Source organism: Erinaceus europaeus, chromosome 4 (assembly GCF_950295315.1).
Source record: "Erinaceus europaeus chromosome 4, mEriEur2.1, whole genome shotgun sequence".
In the NCBI taxonomy this organism is placed as follows: Eukaryota; Metazoa; Chordata; class Mammalia; order Eulipotyphla; family Erinaceidae; genus Erinaceus; species Erinaceus europaeus.
Window position 1 is genome coordinate 123,795,529 of NC_080165.1, and position 20,901 is coordinate 123,816,429.

General features: G+C 36.6%; 1 protein-coding gene across 7 annotated transcripts in view; it reads left to right on the forward strand.

Moving 5' to 3' along the window:
- PTPRK (protein tyrosine phosphatase receptor type K) overlaps positions 1-20,901 on the forward strand; it is a 603,479-nt gene that overhangs the window by 447,491 nt on the left and 135,087 nt on the right. For all 7 annotated transcript variants that reach the window (XM_060190490.1, XM_060190487.1, XM_060190488.1 and 4 more), the window contains exon 8: positions 14,644-14,946. In XM_060190490.1, the coding sequence (XP_060046473.1) occupies positions 14,644-14,946 (303 nt within the window). The remainder of the gene's footprint in view (positions 1-14,643; positions 14,947-20,901) is intronic.

The window sequence follows — 20,901 nt, forward strand, 5'->3', positions numbered from 1 at the left end:
TTTCTCCAGATAGAAATTTGACATTAATAAATTTCTAGAATGAATGGAAGAATTTGATGTATTAAAATCACAGACTTTTAAAGAAACAAAATGAACCATATAGTTTTGGAATATTATATTGTGACTTTTGTGGTGTGTTTTAAGGGGGTAATTGAGATTCCATGTCATAAGATAAGCTCACTTAAAGTATATCCTATTAATTTTTATTAACGAATACACTATATAGTATTCATTCTTTAATTTGAAATGAGTGACTCACTCCAAAATATATGTATAATGTTTTCAGTTGAGTTGTATAGTTGAGGGAACATGCTATTTGAGCTTTGATAAAAATAGATGTGTAGGGACTGAGGAGGTTGCATGATGACTTAAGCAACCTTCAGGCCTAATCCTCTGATATCCCATGTGCAATCCCAGGCACCACCATCAGCCAGAGATGAACAGTGCCTTGGTCAATAGATAGATGATAGGTAGGTAGGTAGGTAGGTAGGCAAATAGATGGCATTTTAAATGTATGCATTATTTGTATTATCCACTCAAAAGTAATTTAGACTACATTGTACATGCACTCATATACTTTAATAAATATTATATAGCAATGGCTGAATAGAGACCCAACAAACAGCTGCATCAATTATTATAGTTTAGAATGAAACAGTGTCATCTCTCATAGAATTATTCTAACAAATAATAAATTAGAGACTGAGATTATAGAATGAAAAAAATACCTGCCTGCAAAGAACATAAAGGAAATCAGGAAATATAATCATATTTTAAAATCATTTTTCCTTTTTTGCCATGTCATGATTCAACCATACCCAGGTCAAAATTTTCATTCTTTTTTCATAGATGAGAGATAGAGAGAGAGACACCACAACACTGTTTCACCATTCCTCTAGCCCCCGCCCCCCCCCCCATGCCATGGTTTTTGTAAGTACCTGTCATTCTACTTCAGTGTGCAACATTTGTAAAGCAAATACATAATTGTTTCTGTTGTAATGACACATAAGTATTTTTTTCTACAGAAAGAGTACTAAACATATAATTGCTCACATTTCTGAATGGTCCACTAAAAGCATCTGATGAACTTGACTGTGCTACAGATCTGAGAACGGACTGCTTGTTTTTTGTTTTTTTGTTTGTTTTCTGGTACAAGTGGATGACTGGGTTCTGTTCAAGGTTTATTTCTTCTTCTAGAAGTGATAGTGGATGTGTAAGAGAAAGCAGGAACCCTTATAGCTTTTTGAGATATATGCTTAGAAATTGTATGCCACTGATTATTCTCACTTGGTTGACCAAGTCAAATCTAAAATCGCAGGTTGGGAAGATATATGGTATTTATTCTATGTGAGGAACATAATAAACTAAAACATAGAAGGTGAAGAAAATAGTTGAAGCCATTAGTGCAGTCACTATAAAGACTTGGGTTTTTGGTTTTCTGTCTTTTAATTTGCATTTTGTTTGTTTGTTTACCAGAGCAGTGCTTAGAGTTGGCTTATGACTTACAGTGTTGCTGTGGATTGAACTTGGGTCCTATAGTGCCTCAGGCATGAAAGGCTTTTTGCCTTACCATTATACTATCTGCCCCCAACACTTTGATGCTATATTTTCATTAGCTGTATGCTTAAAATGTAAAATTATTTTTACTGTTCAGAAAATAATCATTTGTCAGTCAATAGGGAAATATTGCTAGTGTGCAGAACTTCCATGGCTGAGAGTCTGCACAGTATATAGCATGGTACTGATCTGGATTCTCTCACTCTTTTGTGAAATTCTATCTCACATAAAATAAATATTTCTTTAATTTAAAATATCCAGATATGTCAGTCATAGTTCAGGGTGCCAGTATGCTGGGCTAGCTTCGTGGCAGGAGACAGACGACCAGGGACACATGGCTGAGTGGAGAGGCAGTATTTCTTTATTCATGAGCGAATAGTTCAAAAAACTAATCTAATCTAATCACAACCCAATTCTGTCTTGCTTCTCTCTCCTCCGGCGGAAGAGTCAGGAACCAAGGATGTACCTAGGATAAGGGGTGGGGAGAAGGAAGAAGCGTGAAAAGGCAAGGACTAAACCAAAATCTCCCGGAGGCAGGAGGAGTGAGACCAAACCAATGTAACAGAATGACGATGTAAATAGACCACAACGTCAAGCAGTGTAACAGAAGGGATCCCAGAAGCAGAACTAGAAGCATACCAACAATTCCCCCTTTTCTTTTTAACTAATTGACCATAGTATCAGGAGTGTGGGGTGAACAGAAACCTATATCGTACGAGCATTAAAAAAAAAAAAAAAAACTGGCACAAACATGGAGGAACAAGTAAGCGAGCAACAAGAACCAGTGTGATGCCAAGGGAAGGCCTGAGGGGGGTGTTTCATGCCTCTGTGGGCTTCTCTTGCCTCTGGGGTATTTCTTGCCTCAACAGGCGTTTCCTGCCTCTGTGGGCATTACCTAGAAAGGAGGGGGGGTATGGCCTATAGAGAGTCCCAAGGCAGCTGGCTGCAGTCAGTCTTTGAGAAACGTAGCAGCGTAAAGGGAAGCTGCTATAAAGTTGTGTACCAGTAAATCCAATAGAAGTGCCAGTTCAAAGCATGTGTCCACGGAAGAATTGCTGGGGGGTGAATTGTTGCATGAGGAAGGTCAGCCGCTGGAATTTCGCTTTTCTATAGAGAACTTGACAGCTGCAATTCACTTACTTGTGATACAAAACTTGTAGCAGGTTAGAAGTTTACCACAATTGATAACTCGATGATTATAATTGGTTTAAGTATCTTTATAAATTTGGAAGGTCTTTCTCATTTCATTTTAAGGCTGCTTAACCAATTTAAGCGCAATAAAATGTGGTAAGGCAAAGAACCATTATTAGAGCCTCACGCATGATAATCATTAGCATAACCATTGTGCAATCTATCTTATGCCTGGGCTGGTTCTACCTCTAAATGAGAAGGTATTTGAGAGCTTTACATATCAATAATGTATATTTTACCTTTTGTTACACCCGTATAAGATGGAGACACACCCTAGGTGTGCGCAGGATTTTCAGACCAAATTTAGTTAAAATATATTGATTTTTTAACTAATTTTTACCTCAGACTTTAAATGTAAGTTAATTTTACTTTTATGAGAATTATGTTGAAAACTTTTTCACTTAACTTTACCTGGTTAGAATGTAGCCTTAAAGTTACATTTCTAACCTTAAAGTTAATGTTTATCAAACTTCAAACACACACATAAACATGGTCTTCAATACACGGGAGAAAAACTTTTGTTACAAAGACATGTCATTTTAAACACGAATTTAGATCTGTACTGTCTTAGTTGTTTGGGGGGTGCGTTGTCCAGTGGTGGCCTCTTGTGCAGCTTCAACTCCAGGTATTGCAGGGGTGCGATCACTGCACGGATGTCTGCATATTCTAGCTCCTCTGCCATCAGAGCTGAGCTGGGGATCTCGGCCAGGGAGCCCAGTCCCGGCAGGGAGCCCGCGGTCTCAGGGTGGCCCGGGATCTGCCCAGACACCATAGCAGGAGGGCGGGTGGGCCGGCTGTGCAGAAGGCACAGGCCGAGGCACCCTGGGGCAGGGGCTAGGATGGGCTGCAGCTCTGCCCATTATGCCCGCCGCCCTGCTCTCGGTGGCCGAGCAGCGTGCAGGGAGCCTGTGCCCAGCGCCCCTCGTCTCACGGCAGTGAACAGGTCTGGCGGGCCGGCGGTAGGTGGAAACCAGAGCAAAGTGTTCCAGAGACAGAGAAACTGTCTCATGAAGAAAGTGCAGAGTTCTTTGGAAACCTCTTCATAAATAGAAAAGCAGCCCATAGTGGATAGGTATCCAAACGTCTTCACTTATCTGGGGGATGGGCAGGTTAGATCCCATGTTGTTGCACCATATGTCGGTCAAAGTTCAGGGCGGCAGTATGCCAGGCTAGCTTCGCGGCAGGAGACAGATGACCAGGGACACATGGCTGAGTGGAGAAGCAGTATTTCTTTATTCATGAGCAAATGGTTCAAAAAACTAATGTAATCTAATCACCACACGATTTTGACTTGCCTCTCTCTCCTCCGGCGGAAGAGTCAGGAACCAGGGAAGTACCTAGGATAGGGGTCGGGGAGAAGGAAGAAGCGTGAAAAGGCAAGGACTAAACCAAAATCTCCTGGAGGCAGGGCTAGTGAGACCAAACCAATGTAACAGAATGACCATGTATATAGACCACGTCAAGCAATGTAACAGAAAGGATCCCAGAAGCAGAACTAGAAGCATACCAAGACAGATATACACTATGCATCAGTCACTAAACTTAGTATATACATCACTTCATTTAAAAAAAAATATTGTATTTACTTTTTGGATAGAGATAGAGAGAAATCAAGAGGGAAGGGATAGATCAAGAGGGAGAGAGAAAGTGAGACTGCTGATAGCACTGCTTCACTGCTGCGGAAGCATCGTCACCCTGCCAGTGGGGACCAGAGGCTTGAATCTGGGTCAAAGCTGCATCCTTGCACACTGTGACATTTTGCACTGAACCAAATGTGCCATACCTGGCCTCACATTTCTTCAGTTTTAAAGAACATTTAGGAAGTAGGTCATAGCTGTTTCTCTTTTAAGCATAGAGAAGGCATTAATTATTCCCTTTAGAGTTCTGTTATGGTATACGTCTCCTGCAAAGTCACTTCAGTTTCAAATTACAAATGAGGACATTTTCAGGGTTGTGTACATACCAGTCACTCATTCTATGTGAAGGATATTGCTAAAACTCTTTATTAAAAATAGGTGTTTTAATATAATGACAATAAGCTCTTTTAGTTGTCTTCTAGAAATAAAAAAAAAAAAGTGACTTTCCCTACTTTATGTTGTTAAGCACTTGTAGGCAATCATCAGTAAAGAATGTTTTGGGGCAGTGAGATACCTTACTGAGAAAATGCCCGCTTTGCTGAGCCCACAACCCAGGTTAGGTTAGGTGCTATATGCTCTCCCTCTCTCCCTCTCTCTTTCCATTTCTGTTTGTGACTCTCTAAAAATGTTGACCCAGAGCAATGAAGTCCCCCAAAATAATGAGTGTTTTATCATACCAGTTTTATTTAAATTACACTCAGTAAGTGGAAATGCAATAGCAGAGATAAATTGAAGTAAACTCATCAACTGTGATCGTATGTTTTTTCAACACAATCTAATTTACATAAGAATAAAGGATTTTAAAATTTCAACAGTTAGAATTTTGAAAATTAAGTTTCATAGTAAAATATTCAGTAGGGTATTTTTATTGAGAAAAGTATTGTCTCTGGTTCTCCATGTCACTTTGATATTATTGCACTGTAAAAGTCAAATAATGTCCTTGGCATTATTGCAAAGAGGACAATGTTAAGATTATTGGAATTATCTGATAAACTTCAGTGAGGCTCTTAAGAGTAGATACTGTGTTTAATACCCATCTGAAGGTACTGAGTAAATATTACTATTACTCTACAAGAGAGCTAAGTGAGCCATACACCCCTTGTCACTTTTTATATCCTCTGAGTCTGAGTATATCATTTCAATAACACAGCCAGAAAGCCAAAAAAAAAAAATGTATCTGACAGTTGGTTTGTGATTATTTCTGGTCCTGAGGCTCCCTCATGTTATGGTACTAATCGAGTCATCTCACCAATTTATCATTAACTCAATTTGAGCCATGGGATCAGAGATGAAATCGTTTTGGCAGACTAATGATGCTATACGGTTGAAAATATGTGCAGCATAAAGCTTTGAATATTGTGAAGTATTATCATATGGAATAGAATAGAGATACAGAGAATCAAAAAGAAAAGTAAAGAATTTTCCAAAGGCCTTAAGATTTCCTCCCTCAAGGTGTGCCAGTGTCTCCCTCCTTTATGTTTATTTTTTTCTTCACCTTTATTCAGAAAATTTGTCCCTGGCAGTCAGGAAATTCACTTTCCTTATATTTGTTTTGATAAATGGAATGGAAATTGTGCTTTGCAGTCAGCTTCTAGAATTTATGATGAAAATACAGCCAGGAGCACAAAGCTGCTGTCATGCTTCAGTGTTCTTAGTTCGTGTACATCTTTGACAAGCGTTTTATTTATTTATTTAATTTTTTTTGTCTAGAGCTTTGGGACATCTTCTATTTATCTCTGACTGACAGCTGGATAATCAGTTTTATCATTAAAAACTGATTCTGGAGAAATATGACTCCTGCCCTTGACTCTCTTATAACTAACTGCTAAAGCTTTGTTTTCACAACACTTTCAGAATAACTAGAGATTATCATTACTAAAGGACACAGATGTTGATCTGTAATGTCACCAAAAATACTGAATTCTTATTTATCAATTATCTGGAACCATTTATTAAATTACCTTGCTGTTGAAAGGTGACTCAGTGTCAATAAATGCTGTCTCTTAGTGTTGCCTTTATTTCCTTAACTTTCAACGAATCTGTAAATAATTTTTTATTTAATCAGATTTGCTTGTTCGCACATAAGTTATTATAGTCATAAATTCCTCATCCTGTCTATTTAAAGTGTATGCTACTTTATTTGCTGCTAATTGCATAATACTGGTCATAGATTTGATGTGTGACTATTCAGTTATCTTCTCATATTCTTGTTTTCATTTAAACTTCTCATTTTAATATGTTGGAAGTGAATGCAAAATAACAAGAAAAATAAAATGGGAAAAGTTAGTAGACCTGACTGGTGACCATTTGGTGTGGAAAATAATGAAAAGCAGCCAGTACTGAAATTTCGTATTGATCATGCCTTTGTTTATTCCATTTTTCTCCCTAGGATGCACTGGAAACTAATAAATGGAAGCTAATTTTAAGTCAGTTTGCTTGACATCTGCTAATAGTCCATGTAATCAGAGGGATCACTTAAAGCATAAGATAGAAAGATCTGTATTCTTTTTTTAAAATATTTGTTTATTGGAGGATTACTGGTTTACAGTCAACAGTAAAATACATGTGTGTAACATACATGTACATGTGTAACATTTCTCAGTTTTCCACATAACAACTCAACCACCACAAGGTCCTCTGCCATCATGTTCCAGGACCTAAAGACTTACTCCCATTCCAGAGTCCTTTACTTTGATGCAACACACCAACTCCAGTTCAAGTTCTGCTTGTGCTTTCCCTTCTGTTCTTACTTTTCAAGTTCTGTCTATGAGTGAGTTCATCCCATATTCTTCTCTTTCTGGCTGATTTCATTTAGCATGATTCATTCAAGCTCCATCCAAGATGGGGTGAAGAAAGTGAATTCACCATTTTTTATCGCTGAGTAGTATTCCATTGTGTATATATACACAGCTTCCCCAGTCACTCATCTATTGTTGGAAAACTGGGTTGCTTCCAGGTTTTGGCTATTACAAATTATGCTGCTATGAACATAGGTATACACAAATCTTTTTGGATGGGTAAGATCTGTGTTCTTATTTCAGTATTTTCATCCAATTTTTTTAAAAAAAGTATTTAGTTTGTTATTTATTGGATAGAAATGAAGAGAAATTGGGAAAGGAGGGGGCAGTTAGAAGGGAGAAAGTGAGATACCTGCACACTACTTTGCCACTCATGAAGCTTTCCCCCTACTGGTGGGAACCAGTGGCTTAAACCCAGATCTTTGCAATTTGTAACTTGTGGGCTCAATGGAGAATGCTACCACCAAGCCCCTTTTCATCTGCTTTGTAACATTTTCTCTTCACCCCTTCTCTGAGTATATCACATGTGGTCTATAACCTTCCCGATAGAAAATTTGATTGCTTGGCTTTTCCACCTATTACCATGTTAACTTTGAGCTGTTCTCTACTCATGAATTTTTATTTTGAAATCACTTCCACTTTCTACTTAAGTAGTCACACTCTTTATTATCCTCAAGACATCACAATCTTAAGATTTATCTGCTTTCTTTATATACTTAACACTATCTCCAAGTTAATTTTACTCAAGCATTTATTTGATTGTTACTTTCCTACTCAGTGTCTTCTTTTTTCTTTCTTTAATTTTCCTTTCTTTTTGATGGGACAGAGAGAAATTGAGAGAGGAGGGAAGATAGAGATGGAGCAAAGTGGAGCCTGGTGGTGTTGCACCTGATGAAGTGCACATTATGATGTGCAATGACCCAGATTCAAGATCCTGGTCTCTACCTGTTGGGGAAGCTTCATGAGTCGTGAAGCAGTGCTGCAGGTGTCTCTCTCTCTCTCTCTCTCTATCTACCTCCCCCTTCTGCTCAATTTCTAGCTATCTCTAGCCAGTAAATAAATAAATAAATAAATCTCTCTCTATCTCTCTACCTCCCCCTTCTGCTCAATTTCTAGCTATCTCTAGCTAGTAAATAAATATAATTAAAAATTGAAAAAAGAGAGACACATGTAGCACTGCTTCAGTGCTTGAGATGCTCCCCTCTACAAGTGGGGCTTGAGCCTGGGTCCTTGTGCATGGTAATGTGTGTACTTAACGTGGGTGCCCCACTGGCCAGCCCCCACCCAGTGACTGTCTAAAGTCGGTTAGATCAAGTGCAGTGTACATCTCACAGTGACAGTCATAGTTTTGCTATTCATTTCTCAAGTGGCTTACCTTACTTGTCTACTAAATAACTTATATAGCTGCCAAATTAGATCACATTAGTTTTCTAATTTTGTTTTGCATGCTATTTCAGATTGTTTCTTCTGCTTTTATATTATTTTCCTATGCTTTTATATTATATGATGTCTGTAGATCTTGCCTGTATTGAGACCTCAAGCAAATGTTCCATCCATTTGACTAGTAAAAGTAATTTCTCCCTCTTGAATTCCTGTAGTATTTGATTTCATTCAAACACAGGCTACTCTCTCATAATATTTTAACTGCTCACTGTTTTACTTCACTTATTGTACTTTGAATAAATGTAAAACTCCTTGAAGTTGGTTATTGCTTTATTCACTTTGGCCTCCTCCACAAGCCAGGTATTGTATACTTTATATAGTAAGTAAACAGTTTTATTTCATAATAAGTGGATAACTTGTTCAGAATATTTTTAAAAGATTCTTTGCCTCATGAAGTTCCTCCTTTGGTATACTCCTTCCCAAAATTTTGCTAAATTGTTGACCTATAACTCTTTTCTATTCTTTGTTTCTTTTCCAAGTTTCCTTTTACCAGAAAAAGGAAAATGGAGAAAGAATTGATTGGTGAAATCACATGTATGGATTACCTAATAAAAAATTGAAACTGGAAAGGCAAATATTGGAAAGAACATTTATTAAGTACTTAACAGTACATTGATAATTCTGATCTGCATTATTTTATTTTACAATCATTATGCTTTCTTTTTTTAGTGATGCCCCTATTGCTCAATCATTTCTTTGAATTACTCAGTCTTTACAGCATTTCATTGTCCATCATTCTGAGCAATGTATTTCTATTTCCAATTATTTTGTGAAAATGTATGAAATAATTCTAATTTAGAAAGGTGGAATTTTTTATATACTAATATATCAGAAATACAACAAGTGATTTTTATAGTTGAATTCTTAAAAATTTCTCTGTATATATTTCATGGTGGTAGAAGAGTTTCAAGTCTCTACTGTGTAAAAGACTACTATAAATATTCATATCCACATAGTTGTCAAGACATGTCAAACCTAATGGAGTTTGGAGGAGGTGCATTTCAGATTGCCTAACATCTGAATGTATGTATATGTCTCTCTATATATTGATATTAATAAACATGCATAACTTTATTTTTTGAGATGGCTACATATGTATATACACAAAAACACACATATCTAAATAAATCTCATGCATCAATTAAGAGAATGTACAATCTTTTTCCAAGTTACAGCAGGTGACATAGATTTCAAAGTATCCATGTTTCAACTTTATATATGTGTGTGTATCCGCTGAACAGTAAGTAAACATATATTAAGCCACAATTTCAGTAATAATATTACACAGCTCATAGCATTTAAGTCACAGATGAAAACATAGATTTTTGAAACCATACTGACATTGTAGAAGGTTATATTTTTGCCTCTTAGGAAACTAGATCTCTGCACAGTTTTTTTTTCTGGGTTTTGTTGTTATTTTATTCCAGAAAATAGATGTTGGTTACTGAAATTTGTTAGGTTTTACTCAAATATAGAGAATTTATAGAGATACCCTTTCCTCATTTTAAATGAGTGCTAAATCAGTTGTGTTGGTGGGGTTAAATGATGATGGGAAAGAGTGGTCATTTGGAAATATGGAAATAGTTAATTGGGAAAAGGCAGATTCACAATGAAGTGTCTGTCTATGACCACATATATGTAAATGCTTGAAAAAAGTAATCTCAATAGATCAGTACGTTTATTTGATTCTCCTTTCATTTCTACATTGGTGGTTTATATTCAACTGTCCCAGGTATTATCTTGGGAAACCTTAGTTAACCATCCTGGATGCTTCTCTGTCAAAGACTATCCTAACCTAACCATGCCCACGGAATTGTCTTAGTTCACTACCCTAAAAGACAATAAAAATCACTGTATACCTATTTTTTTTTATTATTAGTGATTTTATAATCATTAACAAGGTTGTGGGATAAGAAGAGTACAATTCCATACAGTTCTCACCACCAGAGTTCTGTATCCCATCCCCTCCATTGGAGGCCTTCCTATTCTTTATCCCTGTGGGTTTATGCACCATAATTCTTTATGGGGTGCAGAAGGTGAAAGGTCTGGCTTCTATAGTTGTTTCTCCACTGACATGGATGTTGATGGGTTGATCTATACCCCCCCAGCCTGTTTCTGTGTTTCCCTAGTGGTGTATGGCTCTGGGGATTACCTAAGAATTTTACCATGACTTCCTAGACAGCTGGTGGGCAGTGGTGCTGAAGTTTGTGTTTTCCGAATTAAATTCTATAATGAACTCGAAGTTTCATCACCTCATTCTTTTTTTTTTTTTTTTTTAAGAAAGGATTAATTAACAAAACCATAGGGTAGGAGGGGTACAATTCCACACAATTCCCACCACCCAATCTCCATTTCCCACCCCCTCCCCTCATAGCTTTCCCATTCTCTATCCCTCTGGGAGCATGGACCCAGGGTCATTGTGGGTTGCAGGAGGTAGAAGGTCTGGCTTCTGTAATTGCTTCCCCGCTGAACATGGGCGTTGACTAGTCAGTCCATACTCCCAGTCTGCCTCTCTCTTTCCCTAGTAGGGTGGGTCTCTGGGGAAGCTGAGCCCAAGGACACATTGGTGGGGTCTTCAGTCTAGGGAAGCCTGGCCAGCATCCTGATGGCATCTGGAACCTGGTGACTGAAAAGAGAGTTAACATACGAAGCTAAACAAACTATTGAGCAATCATGGACCCAAAGCTTGGAATAGTGGAGAGGAAATGCTAGGGGGGTACTCACTGCAAACTCTAGTGCACTTCTGCTTTCAGGTATATATTTTGCAGTAGTTTACGGATATGTGTGAACATATGCTCTCTCTCACAGAAACTGGTGTATATCTAGGTTTTGGGACTTTGTTAGAAAGTGAACCACCTGAGATGAAATTAGAGTATACTATGAAAGGAAAGCTCTCACCCGAGTAATGAAGCTGAAGGGTTGTCATTCCACACGTGAAGTCTCTGGACACAGTCTGAAGTGAAGCATGTTGAGGTGGCAATCGTTGGCGTTGGTTAGGTTGTGATCGGCAGATGCAATATTATTTGATATGGATTGGGAGAGGCCTACGGGAAAGTGGGTCCTATCCAAGGGTTCCATGACTGGGGGAAGTAGAGGCTCTATAGTGGAGATGTGAGGTTCCTGCTGTCTTAGGGTTCAAAAAGACAATCGATAGTTAATGTTATCATCACATTATTTGGTAATTGGGTTAACTTTGAAAAGTCCTTTTGTTAGGGTTTGCTGTACAGTACCCAGTATCTTGTATATAGCTGTGCTATTGGTTGCTTCTGATCATCACCTCATTCTTATGCCTCATAGAAACATATTAGCGTAGAGCTAGAGATATAAATATTTTAAAAGTAAATAGAGAACTATCTTTCAGCATACTTAATAATGTTTAATGCAAAGCACATAAAACAAAATTGATAAAATAAGGACTACTATTGTGAAGTCTGAAGAATGATAGAAAGCATTTAAAGTATAAGCATTAGATTCTGCCAAAATAGATTTGTATATATGTATAGATATATTTTTGTTGATATTTTCAATAAAATGGCCATCAGAATGTGTTTCAGTATCAATTGGAATCTCAATTTGGACTTGCCCTCTGTGTGTTACTGATAATTTTTACAGAACTGAGATTTTTTTTGTCAAAAGTAAAAGTTTAAAAAACAAAAAAATTGACTTAATATTTTATTTTTTTATTTATTGGACAGAGATAGAGATAAATCAAGCGAAGAGGTGGTGATGGAAAGAGCATGAGAAACACAACACTGCTTCACCATTCATGAAGCTTTTCCCCTGTAGGCTTGAACCCTGGTCCTTACACATGGTGACATGCACTCTACTGTACGACCATGTGTCCCCCAAATTTGACTTTTTAACCTTATTTATTTTTATTCTTTTTCCATTACTTAAATCTGTTTAATAAGCATATTGAGTGTATATGAGTTAGAGTACCACCAGAATTTGATCTATGCCTAAAATTAAGCTGTTTACATAACTGATATATTAAAGATATGCTATGTATTTGTTATTTGCCATATAGGCTTTGCCATAGCTATGACTTTTTAAATATTTATTTATTCCCTTTTGTTGCCCTTGTTTTTTTATTGTTGTAATTATTACTGTTATTGATGTCATTTTCATTGGATAGTACAGAGAGAACTAGAGAGAGGAGGGAAAGACAGAGAAGGGGGGAGAAAGACAGACACCTGCAGACCTGCTTCACAGCCTGTGAAGCAACTTCCCTGCAGGTGGGGAGGCGGGGCTGAAACCAGCATCTTTAGGCTGGTCCTTGCACTTTGTGCCACATGCGCTTAACCGCTGCGCTACCGCCCTACTCCCAGCTATGACTTTCATAGAGTAATTATTTTAATTAAGTTAGAGGATTAAAGTTAGTCTTGCATAAGGAAAGAATACACTTGGGAAGAATGATGGATAGACTCCAGTCTTCTGAGTATTTAGTTCTGCCAGAATTTTCCAGTTGAATGGAAATTCACCTCCTGGTTTGATTTGGGCGACAGTGAATGGATTGGTATAGCAGAGAGTTTCATAGAAAAAAGATTAACAAAAGGACTTTTCAAAGTTAACCCAATTACCAAATAATGTGATGATAACATTAACTATCAATTGTCTTTTTGAACCCTAAGACAGCAGGAACCTCACATCTCCACTATAGAGCCCCTACTTCCCCCAGGCCTGGAACCCTTGGATAGGGCCCACTTTCCCGTAGGCCTCTCCCAATCTATATCAAATAATATTGCATCTGCCGATCACAACCTAACCAACGCAACGATTGCCACCTCAACATGCTTCACCTCAGACTGTGTCCAGAGACTTCATGTGTGGAATGACAACCCTTCAGCTTCATTACTCGGGTGAGACCTTTCCTTTTATAGTACACTCTAATTTCATCTCAGGTGGTTCACTTTCTAACAAAGTCCCAAAACCTAGATATACACCAGTTTCTGTGAGAGAGAGCTTACGTTCACTTATCCATAAACTACTGCAAAATATATACCTGAAAGCAGAAGTACACTAGAGTTTGCAGTGAGTACCTCCCTAACACTTCCTCTCCACTATTCCAAGCTTTGGGTCCATGATTGCTCAACAGTTTGTTTGGCTTTGTATGTTAACTCTCTTTTCAATCACCAGGTTCCAGATGCCATCAGGATGCTGGCCAGGCTTCCCTAGACTGAAGACCCCACCAATGTGTCCTTGAGCTCAGCTTCCCCAGAGACACACCCTACTAGGGAAAGAGAGAGGCAGACTGGGAGTATGGACTGACCAATCAACGCCCATGTTCAGCGGGGAAGCAATTACAGAAGCCAGACCTTCTACCTCCTGCAACCCTCAATGACCCTGGGTCCATGCTCCCAGAGGGATAGAGAATGGGAAAGCTATCAGGGGAGGGGGTGGGATATGGAGATTGGGTGGTGGGAATTGTGTGGAGTTGTACACCTCCTACCCTATGGTTTTGTTAATTAATCCTTTCTTAAATAAAAAATTTAAAAAAAAAAGAAAAAAGATTAAGGATGGATGAGAATGTGAATAACCGTGCATGGTTTGTAATTTTTCTGTGATTTGTTTTTGCCTTGATAAGCATCCTTGCTGAAATAATGTTAAGTAACATCTGTAATTTTTTCTATAAATCATAGTTTCTGTAACAGTTAGACTTATTAGTATAGCATAGTGTGGTGACCTTGCAAATTACAGAGCAGAACATGTTAACTTTTATTAATTATGATAGATTTCCTTAATAAGAGCAAAATATCTGCAACTTGAGAGGCTTATTATTAAATTATTTTTCCATCCTGTTTCTGTCTATTAAGAATTATTGACTATATATATGTATATATATGTAAATCAGAATCCCTGGCTAAATTCTGAAAGATCTAGGTCACAAATAGAGAATCTGAGAATAGAGAATGATTCCCCAATTATCCTAAGTTTATACATGCTGTATAAATTTTCCAAGATTATTCATGGTAAAGCTGACAGCTATTTAGATACAACTTTGATTTTTTTTTTTTCAGAACCGATGCGGACCCCCAAGACTTTAAAGATTGCTGAGATACAGGCAAGACACATTGCTGTGGATTGGGAATCCTTAGGTTACAACATTACTCGTTGCCACACATTTAATGTCACTATCTGCTACCATTACTTCCGGGGTCACAATGAAAGCAAGGCTGACTGTTTGGACATGGACCCCAAAGCTCCTCAGCATGTTGTGAACCATCTGCCACCTTATACTAATGTCAGTCTCAAGATGATCCTAACCAATCCAGAAGGGAGGAAGGAGAGTGAAGAGACAATTATTCAAACTGATGAAGATGGTATGCTTATACTTCATTATTTTCTAGGGTGAAATTATATGGCAAGAATTATTGTAAATGCTTAAACTATTTTCTGAAGTAGGCAACATTAAATTGGACTTTTCAACTGTTATTTTAATGAAGTTGACTTTGGAAATAGTTGGTCTTTAAAAGAAAAAACTTAGCATTCTTTAGAAAAGTATCCAAATACTAGATGAAATGCACCACTAGCATTTCTATTATTGTATACACATTAGAGAAATAAAATGGGTCCAGGTGGTGGTGCACCTGGTTGAGTGAACATGTTATAGTGTGCAAGGAACTGAGTTCAAGCCCCCCAATCTCCACCTGCAGGGAGGAAGCTTCCTAAGTGGTGAAGCAGTACAGACATTGTGTCTCTGTCTTGCCCCCTCTCTAGCCTCCATCCTTTACAATTTGAGGACTGTCTCTAGCCAATAAATAAAGACAATAGAAATTTTTTTTAATTTAAAAATTATTTATTTATTTATTTATTATTGTGTAAAGATGGAGAGAAATTGAGAGGAGAGGAGAGGGAAAGAGTAAGAAAAGAAAGAGACACCTGCAGACCTGCTTAACCACTTGTGGAGTTTTCCTCCTGCAGGTGGGACCAGGGACTTGAACCTAGGACCTTGTGAGCTGTAATGTGTGCCACCACCTAGCCCCAAGAAAAAAATTCTTTTTTTTAAATAAGTAATTTCTTTTTTAATATTTTATTTATTTTTCATAACAAAGGAGAAGAAAGAGAAAGAACCAGATATCATTCTGGTACATGTGCTGCCAAAAGTTAGACTCCGGGCCTCATGCTTGAGAGTCCAATGTTTTATCCACTGTGCCACCTCCTGGACCACCAATAAACAATTCTTAATCAAACTTTTAGTCCAATTAATATTTTCCTTATTAAGTGTCAGTCTCATAAATGTCCAAAAATAATTTGACTATTTCAATATATCATTTACCTACTGGTCAAATGAGCTTGTTTATACATTTTATTCTCTATATTCTATAAACTAGAAATAGTTGTTTTTATTTTCTTTAACTTTCAAATCCTTTTTATTTATTTGACTCAGTTTTGAATGGTTTTATGCTATCCTAAATGTAAAATTTGAGCATTGTGTATATCTTTAATTCTAAAAGCTTTTATCAAATATATTTCCCAGTTCAACAGAAGTTTTTGCATCCTACACCAAAAAAAGTCTATCAATCATAATATTCTAATAATATTAACAATTATGTGACACATTTTTTCTAATTCTCCTTTTATGAATGAATCATGTAGGAAAAATATTATCTCCTGGCTTGTGAATTACAATTCAGTTGGACAGGGTGTCAAGAATCATAAGTTTTAGGTCCTATGACTGGTAAAACTCTGAAACCTTAGCCAACCTTTTTCTAGATCTCATATCTGTATGAAAAGTTTAAATGAGATGACTTCTATATTACCAAGCATTTCTATAAATATCCTTTAACAACTTGTTGGCAATACTACATTTTATATTTAAGTGTCAGAAAAATAGTATGCTTTTCATGTTCAAGTGTTTCCGGTTTCCTTCAAGTTTTGTGAAATGAAATATACTTTTTGGTGCCTACCAAGTATGAGGTTACCATAAAGTGGGTAAAAATACCATAGTTTCTAGAAATTCCGATAACTTCAAGTTCTCACACTGTAAAGTGGAGATTACCCTGTTTATCTGCTTGTTTTTGTATTACTGATAGAGAAGTGACCTGTTTAACCTCATTTCACTCAGACATTGAAGATCAACAAAATAATATTGTCTTAAATTTATGCATGAAACTACTCTCATATTCTAAAATTTTTATAGAACAATTCTGAGATTTACTCATGATGAATAAACTATTGTCATGTTTGAGATTTTGGCTATCGTGGTTGAAGTTCCCCCTTAATTGAAACATCTTAAACAGCAAACCCTTCTCTAGCACATAAACACATGGACACTCAAGTCCTCACTTCCCTGTTCCACCTGCACATACATACCACACACCTTGCTTAATTCAGCAAAGAATATTTAGCACAGTTGTTTCATAAGTATATTATGTAATGAGTAGTATAAGCATAAATTGAAAAGCTCTGACAAATCTATACCTCATAAACTAGAATAAACATGCAGATATCTGGTACATTCAGTATTTTGTAGACCATGTTTTTTACAATAAGCATGAACTCTCATGTTTTATTCCCTGAACTTAAAATTTAAAAGAACATAATTTCTTGTTTTTCTTTTTTTAAAACATTCTTTTTTCTTTTATTTTAGTACTTTTACTTATTTATTATTTGATAAAGACAAAGAGAAGTTGAGAGAGGAAGGGAAGATAGAGAGGGAAAAGGACAGGGACACCTGTAGCACTGCTTTACCACTTTTGAAGGTTACCCCCTGCAAGTGGGTACCAGGGGCTTGAACCTGCATCCTTGCGTACTGTCATGTATACCAGGTGTGTCACGCCCAGCCCCAAGGACATAATTTCTTGATTAATAAAACTAGACTGTTATATGAGTTTGTGCTGCATTTGCCAGTTCTCTAATATGATTCATTTTCATGGCACTCTCCAAGTTTTTTTTTTTTTTTCCTCTCATGAACTAAGGAATGAAGTCAGTCCAGTTTAACCTTTTTTAGTACTGCATTGAATCTGTAATTGTCCTGAATTCATCAAACAGATTGACTGTATTATTTTACCAGGAAACAGTTTTGTAAAGATAATATGACATGGTCTTGGAGGTGACACAGTGGCTTAAGCATTGGGCATAAGAGCATGAGTTCCCAAGTTTAATCACTGTATCACATGTGCCAGAGCCATGCTCTTTCTCTGTCTCTCTGTCTCTATCTCTCTCTCTTTGTTAATAAATATTTATTTTTTAAAAGTTAAATGACATTAATTTTCTTTTATATATATCTTTATTACCATTATTATTATTACTATATTTTTTTACAAGAGCACTGCTTAACTTTGGTTTATGGTAGTATTGAAGACTGAACCTGGGACTTTGGGGCCTCAGGCATGAATGTTATTTATTTATTTATTTTTGCCATTTGTTTGTACTTGTTACTGTTGTTATTTATGTTGTTTGATAGAACAGAGAGAAATCAAGAGAGGAGGGTAGACAGATGGGAAGAAAAAGATACCTGCAGACCTGCTTCACCACTTGTGTTAATTTTCTAATTAATATTCTAATTTCTACATTAATTTCCTTCTTTCTTTCTTCCTTTCTTTATTTATTTAAAAAAGGAGACATTAACAAAACCATAGGACAAGAGGGATACAATTCCACACAATTCCCACCACCAGATTTCCGTATCCCATCCCCTCCCCTGACAGCTTTCCTATTCTTTATCCCTGTATCCCAATTTTATCACCTTTGGGGAGGAATTTTTATACTCATTATAATGATATTAATTAAGTTATATATTATTACTTCATACTTAGTTACATAGTACATAGTACTTAGTACAATGAGGTTTATCTCCTGATTGTTTTGTTTTGTGTCACCACTTGGTCTTTTCAGAGAAAGGGGCCAAGAGAGGAAGAAAGAGGGGAGGGGGAGGGAGAGATATCACAGCACTGAACTTTCCTCCAATGCACTTGAGGCTGAGCTCAAAACTGGGTCATGTGCATGAAGCAGCAAACACACTATCCAGTGAGTTATTTTGCTAGCCTGATGAAATTTATTTTCTTCCGCCTTTGTTTTATTTTCAGGTTTATGTGAAGTGCAAGACTTTTATGAAGTATTTACTAGTAACTCAGTCATCAAAACTCCCCCTGTGAGCTTCAGTTTTTGCATAGAATACTAGATATATCTCCCTATTCATGAGGGGCTTGGAGACAGAAAGCCTAAATCATAATCCATTGTTGCAAAGATCAATGGATTATGGTCATCTAAGTCAGTCTTTCTAAATTATGGCTGCCCTATGTACATAGAAAAAGAATAAATTATCAACCATGTAATAAGAGAATATAACTTAATGAAAAGAATTCTGGAGACATCCATAAATCATGAGAGTAAAGCTAGAATGATTTCCCACCAGAACCCTAAGGTAGAATTTATATTTAATTTATTGTATACATTTTTTAACACATGGGCAGAACTTTTGGTATGAGGTTTTGTTTTCATTTTTTATTCCGGCATTCATAAAAATCAATATTATGAAGTTAAATCAGCAGAAAAGCCTGGTTTGGGAACAGTTTTTGCTAATAGAAAGCTTTTAAGTTTTTTTTTTTTTTTTTTTTATTTATTTATTCCCTTTTGTTGCCCTTGTTGTTTTATTGTTGTAGTTATTATTGTTGTTGTCGTCGTTGTTGGATAGGACAGAGAGAAACGAAGAGAGGAGGGGAAGACAGAGGGGGAGAGAAAGATAGACACCTGCAGACCTGCTTCACCGCCTGTGAAGCGACGCCCCTGCAGGTGGGGAGCCGGGGTTCGAACCGAGCTTTTAAGTTTTTAAGTGTGCATCTATTATATTTTAAAAGCTATAATGCTCCTTTAATATAGCTTTTCTGTACCCACATTTCATTTTTTCTTTTTTTTTTCATTTTGATAAGTTGTATTATAACGGACTTCTGTACATGCGAAAATTTAGCTGAAACAGCTCTCGAATAAATCACTGACAGAGGAATAAAAGTCAGCATTCTGTCTCCATTGAAAATTGTTGATGTGGAAATCTGAAGTGACATTCCTTATTGTATACAAACTGCTGTGTTGATAATCTTAGTAAATTCATACTGTTCTTACACAGTCACTAGTACATATATGTGATATATATATTACTATACACTATTTTATATATATATATATGTATATATATATATTGTCCTTCAAATGTATAAAGTTACAGATCATAATTTCTATGTCCATATTCCATAGTCTACCAGTGTGTGTCCAGTAGCTCCCCTAACTGTATTTCCTTCTCATTCACTATACTTGGCCAGTGCAATATCCCTAATATGGCATTCTTCTGTTCATGATTTCCCCAACAAACTTTTCTCTTATACATTTGTGACTTAAACTACTTGAAGTAAATCCTGATGGCAAAGTAGACAATGTACAAGAAGATGAGAAAAACATGTACATTCCCGGGAGACTGTCTGTAATTCTCCTCCTTTTCCCACAATGAATTATGCAAACAATTTGCGTACACCAGTGCCATTTGATAGTGTTGGGCAAGTTGTGTTTAGTGAACACAAGTGGAATTAGAATACCATCAACTAAGCATCATCTCACTAACTGCGCTTCCTCCCCCAATGACCACTTATGAGACATATGGAAAACTGAAGATATGTAGTTTCCTTAATTATAATCATAAGCTCATGTCATCAAAGTAGAAAAAAAATAACAGAAAAACAAACTAATGGGCAGGACTGTTTCAGTGGACAGGACAAATATAATATAGGAGTCCTCTCAGTCTGTTTACCTTAATTGACTGCACTGCCTGTGCAGATACTATGAATCAGGAACTGGAGAAGGAGAGAGATGAATGCTTGATTTTTTTTTTTTTCCCTCCAAGTCCTCATCTTATAATGTATAAACAAATCTTCTGAAGTTTAGTGCTGTCATTTTTTCCTATTCACTGTTAATTTCTTTCCTTTTAAGAATTTATTACTAATATACCAAGCTACCTTGACTGTCCCAGAGGTCAAAACATCATTTATCTCCTGGTATTTGAAATAAATCGTACTCTTTGACATATCATCCAGAATTTTTTAATGCTGCTATCCACTAGCATTGCAATTCCTTTGATCCAATGGTTTTTAATTTATTTCAATCCTCACAAAATTGCTGTATACTCAGAAACTACATTTGTAGATAATGTCATGTGTGAAGTTCACTGAAACATTAGATTAAGGAAAAATATTAATTAGAAACCACATTTGTCCAATATTGAAATAAATATTTTCAAAAGAAAACACATGTTTAATCAAAGTAGGACATAGAAGATATATTTCAAA